The 9,430-nt window shown below is 34.3% G+C and overlaps 1 protein-coding gene across 1 annotated transcript in view; it reads right to left on the bottom strand.

The window, feature by feature from the left end:
* Positions 1 to 9,430, bottom strand: part of VPS13A (vacuolar protein sorting 13 homolog A) — a 337,780-nt gene that overhangs the window by 175,925 nt on the left and 152,425 nt on the right. Inside the window, exons 35-36 of the mRNA XM_044678014.1 lie at positions 2,411 to 2,549; positions 517 to 644 (exon numbers count right to left, since the gene is read on the bottom strand). Coding sequence (XP_044533949.1) covers positions 517 to 644; positions 2,411 to 2,549 — 267 coding nt within the window. The remainder of the gene's footprint in view (positions 1 to 516; positions 645 to 2,410; positions 2,550 to 9,430) is intronic.

The raw sequence follows: 9,430 nt of genomic DNA, 5'->3' as shown, positions 1-9,430 counted from the left end.
GGAAGGAAGGAAGGAAGGAAGGAAGGAAGGAAGGAAGGAAGGAAGGGAGGGAGGGAGGGAGGGAGGGAGGGAGGGAAGGAGGTAGGGAGGAAGGGAGGGAGGGAAGGAAGGAAGAAGGGAAGGAGGGAGGAAGGGAAGGAGGTAGGAAGGAAGAAAGCTGTATGTATTCTTTACTGAAACTCCTCTCTCAAAGGTTACCAATGATCACCTAACCATCAAATATAGTAACATTTTTTTCAAACATTCTTCTTACATTTGTTGTTTCTAACACAGTTGGCCATTCTCTTCCCTCAGCTTCAGGTACCACATTCCTAAATTCAACTGCTCCCTCAGTCTCCTTCACTGATTTCTTATCTATCTATTTACAGATCAATGAGAGGATCAACCAAAGATCTGCTCTTCCCTTAAGTCATTTCATCCATTCTTAAACTTTTTACATAACTGGTCTAAAATCTGATATAAAAATTATGCCACAGAAAGGTTATAAAAATGTTTTTACCTGCTTCCATTACTTACATTTTTAGGATCTGGGCTATACAAAGTTAGAGTCAAATAGTCAGTTCTGAAATTTAGATTTATTGTAGTCTTGACACGTGGTGCTTGTGGATGCATTTCTACCACAGCTGCTGTCACTACAGTTGTTCCTTACACAAATTGGAAGCATTGAAAAAATGAGAATCAAAAACAGAAAGAAAATTTTAAAGTCTTAGCATTTAACAGATGAAAAAGTATAATAAAGAAATGATGAAACTTCATTAATCAAAGATATCAAAATAATGGGTAAAAAATTAATTCCACTAGTGTTTATTGATACTTAATATTTTTATTATAACATGTAGTAATAGGGAAGTCAGCTGGGAAATTTACCCAAAATTCATATATAATTTATCATAAATATATCAGTTAAATGTCAACATAAATGTACTGCTGAATAAGCCAAAGTTTAAAATAAAATCATAAAGTAACTCATGTTTGTCCCTGAAACAAAGGCCAATCTTTTTAATTCAGCTAGTAAAGCAGTTAGAGCAAGCTGGTTTCAAGTGCTGTCTGATGCATATTAGTTTTATTATACCAGAGCAAGTCACCTCAGTTAACTCTCTATAAGATGTGTAGAAACACAAAGGTAGAGAAATTCCTCATAGTTGCCTCTACCAATAAAATCACAAATCCAGATAAAAATAATTCTTCCAAGTATTCATGACAATGGAAGCAGAAGACTTAGGTAGTCTACATATCTTTGATATCTTTCACAGTTAATCTTTATTTTATGGCTGAGAAAACTGAGGCCCTGAGATGTTAAATGACTTATCCTAGATCAAAAAACAGTGGAAAAAAAAAGAATTTAAACTTCCAGATTAAGTACTCTTACAACTAAACCAGCACTTTAAGCTTAAAAGGAAAAAAGAAAGAGAGAGAGACAGAGCGAGAGAGAGCGAGAGAGAGCGAGAGCGAGAGAGAGAGAGAGAGAGAGAGAGAGAGAGAGAGAGAGAGAGAGAGGGAGAGAAGCAAAAATCATTCTGATTAGAAAAAAAACTATCTATGTAATAAAAGTTGTTTTTTTAAAAACCCTTTTTCTTCCCTTCTAGGTGTTGAATTTTAAAAGACAGAGAATTTATATCTGATTTTGGAGGTAACACGGAGTTAACAGAGTTTATTTGAGTTGGGTGATGGTGATGATGGTGGTGGTAATGGCAATGATATATATGGTCAAACACTATGCTTCAGAAAGATTATTTTGGCAGCTGAATGGAAGATGGAATGGAATAGGAAGACACTTGAGGAAGATTATTATAATATTCTAGGTATTGGGTGATGAAGATCCAATATACCAGGGTAAAGGAAGTATTTCAGAAGGAAGGAGGGAATGCACAAGAGAAATATAATAAATGTAAAATTGATAGGCCTTGACAACAGATCGAATATGGAAAATGAGGGAGAGTAAAAAGTTATGGATGATACTTTCAGGTACAAACCCATGAGACTGGGAGGATGGCTCTGCTCTTGACATTAATAGGGAATTCTTAAAGAGAAGATGGTTTGGGGGGGAAATGAATTTGGTATTGGACATGTGAAGTTTAAGAGTTCTACTCAACATCCAGTTATATGTAATCAATAGTTGGAGATGTGAGACTAGAAGTCAGGTGAGAGGTTGGGGATAGAAAAATAGATTTTAGAATTGTCATAGAATGAAAAGAGGCAAAAGGAAACAAAAAACAAAAAACTGTGTCAACACTAGACTTTTTTTATTTATGGTAGTAAAAACATCAATGCAATATTTATTATATCAGATAAGCCATGGCAGATATGCAAGGATTTAATAAATTCGTATTTGGTTCAGACTTTCCCAAGACAAATACATATTAACAACAAGATAATTCTCTATTATTTCTTAAACTTAAGAAATACATACCTCCTGAAATGTGTTGAGCTGATAGATCATCAGACTCTGCAGAGACTGGAGCTACTGAAGGCTGATTATTATCTGTAATCCATATATTTTCATACAACATTTTTACTATCATAGTAATGTCTTCTTGACTTAGAATAAGCTGTTCAAAATAATAAGAATTAAAAAACTTTCATTTTCACAAATCACTGAAAAGCATTGTAAATTAGCATGCATTTGTCCTCTACCTATGATTTTGAAAATTAATGAACATATTCGGACTATGCTTTTACTTTTCCAAATTGCCATGTGATCTTACAATATCTTTTGAATATATAATTTATAGAAATAGTCAGCCATTTTCTGTTTGAATAATATCTTACAAAAATTAAATGTTTAAATATACTCTGACAACCAAAATCCATTTATATACCAATTGTCATTTACTACTGCACATTCTCTAAAGTATTATTTTCTCCTTAATATAAACATTTTACGAAGAACAAAGAATATTATAATTATTTTAAATTTCTTGCAATAATATATGAGGTGCTGTGGGCTAATAATTGAACGATGAATAAATGGGCTCATTGGAATACCCTAATAAGCTATTGAAAATACAGAGTACCTTACAAAACCATATGCCTGGGTTGCCAGATGTGCTCACTAATTATGCCAACCATGAAAAATACTCAATTCATATTTGGTCACATGAAAGTATGTAAGTTAAAAAATGGAGGCTTGAGAGAGAAGAGAGAAGAGTTAAGTGTAGAATAGGTGTCTGTGATCAGAAAGCTACACCAGATTTAAAGGTAATTTAATTTTGAAGGGCCTTTGATAGTTCCAAAAAATAAAAGGGGTTGAGTTAGATGATATCTAATGTCCCTTTCAGATCCAAAATTTAAAATCTAATAAACTTAATTAACCAAAATATCTATAATAAGAATGTTGAATCAATAAATTCTTGTCCTAATGTCCCTACTCCCTTCTATTATTTTTCATATCTAGTATTTTACTACATTAATAAATGCCATAAATACAGAGACACTACATTGGCAACATATAACTGTATTACCATAGAGGATTTTTCCAACTCATATGGATAGAATTACATTTATATAGGACTTTGGGCTTTATAAATATCAATGTTTCTGTATCTTATCTTTGTCTCTGCTCCTCCTTCCCCTTTCTTCACTTCCTCTCTTCAAAGTTGTACACATAGAGTCAAATGAACTCTTAAATGAATGTACATAACTTTTCATATAAGAATGTAGATTCACAATAGCCAAATATATATTTTTAAAGGGAGTAAAAAAAGAAATATAAACAATTTGTCAAAATCTTCCATATCTTAGTAGGATGATGGAGAAACACCAAAATAGAGAAAAAGGGATACCATGGAAGGAGAAGGAGGAACGAATGAACAAATGAAATCATCTTAAATAAATGAGATTCATAAGGAAGAACTTTTACAATGAAAGAGGAAAGGTGGGAAGGGTGGACAATGCTTGAACCCCCCTCATTCATAATGGTTAAAGAAAGAATGTATATAACTATATTCATAAGCACACACATTCAGCTGGTAATAGAAATATATGTTATCCAACACGAAAGGAAAGTGAAAGAGGATCACACAAAAAGAACCTGGGGAGGAGAGAGATGGATGGGGGTGGAGGGGGAATCAATAAAAGCAAGGGCCTATAAAAGGAGGCAGTGGTCAAAAGCAAAACAGACTTCAGAGGAAGATAGGACAAAAAAGAGTAAGAGGATAAACAGAAGAAAAAATAGGAGGGTAAGAAATGAACAATTAGTCATTTTAACTGTGAATGTGAATGAGGTGAATTCATACATAAAATACAAATGGATAGCAGAAGAGATTAGAAGTAAGAATTCAGCAATATGTTGTTTATAAAAAGCACACTAGAAACAGAGAGGCACAAAATGAGTTAAAATAAGAGGCTACAACATAGTCTTATGATTCACCTAAAGTAAAAAAGGCAGGGGTAGCGATCATGATCTCTGACAAAGTAAAAATAAAAATAAAACTAATTTAAAGAGATAAGCAGGGAAACTACATCTTGTTAAAAGATATAGACAATGAAATAATATCAGTACTATACATATATGTACAAAATTGTATAATCATCCAAATTCATAAAAGAAAAAAGAAATGCAAGTGGAAATGAGACAGTAAAACTACCTCAATTTTCTTCTACGTAAATAAATAAGTTAAGAAGATGAAGAAAATCTTAGAAATCTTAAATATTCTGAACCTCTGGAGAAAATGGAATAGTAATAAAAAGGAATATACTTTTTCCTCAAGGGTACATGGCACTTTCACAAAAACTGACATTGTATTAAGATATCGAAACCTCATAAGCAAATGCAGCAGGACAGAAATATCAAATTTGTCCTTTTTGGATCATGATGCAATAAAAATATCATTCCACAAAGGGCCATGAAAGTACAGAAAATAAATTAGAAACAAAATTATCTCAGCTTAAAGAACAAGTGGGTCAAAGAAGAAAGCATAGAAAGAATCATTCCATTAAAGAAAATGACAACAATGAGACACCATATCAAAATTTATGAATTGCCATCAAAGCAAGACTTGGGGAAAATTGTTATCTGGATTGGAACACAGTATGAGACACTGAGAATCATGCCAAAGAGCCCAGAAGCCCAAAGCCATGGAATATTCAGGGAAATAGAAAAATAAGAAATGTGCTTCAGAAAGATGACTGGGGAAGGGAAGAGCCAAGATGGTGATTTAGTAGCAGCAAAATCACAAACCCCACTGGAATTTAAAGATTCCAAATCAATCTTTAAAAACTGCCTGAAAACAACAGGACTCAAAAACCAACAGTGAGAGAGAGGGAGGATACTCTCCCAATGAATACAACTTGAAAGGTAGGCAGAAAGCTGATTTTCACAGGATAAGGGAGAAACAGAAGCAAAACTGTGCAAATGAGTGCTCTCCCACTCTCCCACACCCCCATCCCACCATAGCCCCATTTACTGAGCTAGGTTCCACGATTGGGCATAGACTAACTTTGGGATCCTGTGAAGTGGGATACACCAACAAAAGAGCACTTCAGACTTCCCTCCTCATCCCAAAGTCCAGGCCCTCGCAACAAAACACAGGGAGGCCCAGAAGTCCATAGGGGTGGGTCCTTGAACAAAATAGCTCACACTGCCAAATTCAGCAAACCAGCAGCAGAGGAGACAAGTTCAACAAGCAGCTTTCAGAATTCCCAGTCTAGAGGCAAAAAAAGGCTAGGAAAATGAGCAAATGGCAAAAAAGAAATATTTAACACTTGAAAATTACTATGGGGACAAACATCAAAGCAGAGAACCAACAGGAGATGGTGAAATCCAAGCAACCACATGAAAAACTTCAAAAAAAAAACTGGAAACGGTTTCAAGCTCTGGGACACTTGAAAAAGAATTAAAAAACCAAATAAGACAGATTGAAGAAAAATCAGAAGAAATGAAAGTAATGCAAACAGAAAATAACAGCTTAAAAAGCAAAATTATTAGTCAACTAGAAGAGGCACAAAAATCCAATGAAGAAATGAGTTTCCTAAAAATAGAACTGACCTACTAGGAAAAGAGGCAAAAAAAAATTCATTGGCGAAAAGAATGCCATGAAAAGTAGAAAGGACCAAATTGATGAGAAGGTTCAAAAGGACATGGTAGAAAATCAGGCTTTAGAAATTAGAACTGAGCAAACAGAAGCTAATGACTTCATGAGACATTAAGAAACAATGAAACAAAATCAAAAGAATGAAAAAAAGAAGAAAATATAAAATGTCTCATTGAAAAAAGAAATGAGCTGGAATACAGACCCAGGAGAGACAATTTCAGAATTATTGGACTACCTGAAAGTCATGACCAAAAAAAAAAAAAAACCTAGACATAATATTACAGGAAATGATCCAAGAAAATTGCCCTGATACTCTTCAAAAGGGTAAAATAGAAGTTGAAAGAATCCACAAATCACCTCCCTCAAATAAATCCCCAAATGACAACTCCCAGGAATGTCATAGTCAAGTTTAAGAGCTCCCAAGCCAAGAAGAAAAGACTGCAAACAGTCAGAAAGAAACAATTCAAATATCATGAAGCCCTATTGAGGATTATACAGGATCTGGCAGCTTCTATATTGAAGGACCAGAAAGCATGGAACATCATCATATTCTGGAAGACAAGGGAACTGAGTTTACAACTAAGAATCACTTATCCATCAAAACTAATCATATTCTTTCAGGGGAAAGTATGATCATTTAATAAAACAGAAGATTCCCAAAAATTCCTGAAGAAAAGACCAGATATAAAAAGAAAAAAATTTAAGGGCTTCAATAAGGTCAGATTATTTATATTCCTATGTGGAAAGATCATATATGTAACTCTTAAATTGTTATTATTATAGTAGTCAGGAGAAGTATACATAGACAGAAAGTATGGTAGTAAGCTATTTAGGATGGTATAAAAAATAGGACTGAAAAAAGAGGATTGTACTAAGAAATGTGGAAAGAGAGAAGTAAAATGGGGTAAAATTATATTACATAAACAAACACAGGCTGGTAGGGGGGTGCAGAGAAACTATTAAAGTGGAGAGGAGGTTGAGGGTAGTGATGGGTAATACTTAAATCTTACTCTCATTGGAATTGATTCAGAGAGGGAAGAATAGCCAGATTCATTGGGGAATAGAATCCTATCTTAGCTTATAGAGAAGTAGAAGGGGAATAAGAAAATGGGTGGTGGGGAGGGGAGTAATATAAAAGAGGGAGAAGTTGAGATGGTGATTAAAAGACTATATAAAAGTAGGAGGGGAATAAGAAGAGTGATGGTGGGAAGGGGAGCAATATAATGGAGGGAATAACTAAAAGCAAAACACTGTTGTGAAGGGAAAGAGAAAAAGGAGAAAGGGCAGGATTTAAAAAGGAAATCAAGATGGACTGGAGTACACAGATGGTAATCATAACTGTGAATGTAATGGGATGAAATTACCCTTAAAATGGAAGCAGAGAGCAGAGTGGATTAAAACCAGAATGCTACCATATGTTGTTTATAACAAACATATCTAGAGCAAGGTAAGTAAAGGTAAGAGCCTGGAGAAGACTCTACTGGGCTTCAACAGAGCCAAACAAACAAACAAACAAAACAACAACAACAACAACAAAAAACAACAACAACAACAACAACAAAAAAAAAAACAACCAGGAATAGCAATCACAATCTCAGACAAAGCTAAAGCAAAAATAGATCTGATTAAAAGAGGTAAGGAAGGTAATTATATCTTGATTAAATGCAGTATAGACAATGAAGAAAGATCAGTCTTCAACATATATGCTCCAAATGACATAGCATCCAGATTTTTAAAGGAGGAACTAAAGGATCATAAGTAGGAAATAGATAGTAAAACTATACTAGTAGGGAACCCCAAACCTTCCCCTATGAAAACTAAATAAATCTAAGCAAAAAATAAATAAGAGGGGGGCAGCTGGGTAGCTCAGTGGAGTGAGAGTCAGGCCTAGAGACAGGAGGTCCTAGGTTCAAACCCGGCCTCAGCCACTTCCCAGCTGGGTGACCCTGGGCAAGTCACTTGACCCCCATTGCCCACCCTTACCAATCTTCCACCTATGAGACAATACACCGAAGTACAAGGGTTTAAAAAAAATAAGAAAGAAGTAAGGGAAGTGAATGAAATTTTAGAAAACTTAGATTTAATAGCTATTTGGAAAAAATTGAATTGGTTAAAAAGGAATATACCTTCTTCTCAGCAGTACATGGTAGATATACAAAGATTTATCATGTACTAGTTTGTAAAAACTTCACAATTAAATACAGAAAAGCAGAAATAATAAATACAACTTTTTTCAGATTGTAATTTAATGAAAATTATAATAAATAAGGGTTCATGGAAAGGCAAATTAAAAATTAATTGGAAATGGTGACTGTGTGGAGTGGAATTTTGGAGATGGAGTTTACACCCCCCAAAATCACTCTAATGAGCTAACAAGACTTAGATATATACTGACAAAGAAAATGCAGCTTTATTAGGAAAGGAGGAGAGGATGGAAGCACTGTCTGGAGTGTTCTCTCAGTAACAGTGTCCAAAGCTATTCACATGAATTCAGAATTTATAGGAATTTAATTTTTCCTAAATTCTTCCAAGACCATGGGAACTTTTCTTGAGTTTGCAATTTCTAAATTGAATCAGAACTTAGACATGTCCAAGGCCTTTCAGGCTGAAGCATTCGGGAAGTGGGACACTAATACTGTTCCCAGGATGGGTGGGGAGGTTTTGGCCACATTAGAAAAAATAGAATTTAAAGGTATATATTCATGTATAGTATATATAAAGCCGCTGGAAGGGGAGGGATTTCTCTACTCATTATAAGGAGAGATTAGTATCTCCCATCTGAAGGGTATCTAACTTTCATTGATTTTCTATAGGAAGTTGCCAATCTATGATTAATAATAATATATGCTGGGGGATAATGCACAATTTCATCCAATACAGTGGGTCAAAGAACAAATCAAAGAAATAATTACTGGTTTCACTGAAGAGAATGACAATGAGGAAACAATGTATCAACGTTTATGCCATACAGCCAAAGCAGTATGCAGGGGAAAATTTATATCCCTGAGAGCCTATATTAACAAAAAAGAGAAAGAGAATTAGGCATGCAACTAAAAAAAGTAGAAAAAGAACAAAGTAAAAACCCTCAGATAAAGACCAAATGGGAAATCCTAATGATCAAAGGAGAAGTTAATAAAATTGATTGTGATGTAATATTAATGTGCCATAAGAAACAAAGATGTTAATTTTTTAAACAAAACTTGGAAAGATCTACACAAAGTAATGTAGAATGATTAGAATCAAGAGAACATTATATTCAGGTAAAGAATTAATATTTGAAGAATAACTTTGAATGTACATCTCCAAAGAATGAACTGAAAAGTAAAAACACAAAGATAGTGTCTCTCTCTCTCTCTCTCTCTCTCTCTCTCTCTCTCTCTCTCTCTCTCTCTCTCTCT

Source organism: Gracilinanus agilis, chromosome 1 (assembly GCF_016433145.1).
Source record: "Gracilinanus agilis isolate LMUSP501 chromosome 1, AgileGrace, whole genome shotgun sequence".
NCBI lineage: Eukaryota > Metazoa > Chordata > Mammalia > Didelphimorphia > Didelphidae > Gracilinanus > Gracilinanus agilis.
The sequence above is the reverse complement of the archived record's forward strand: the minus strand, read 5'-3'. Positions and strand labels throughout refer to the sequence as shown.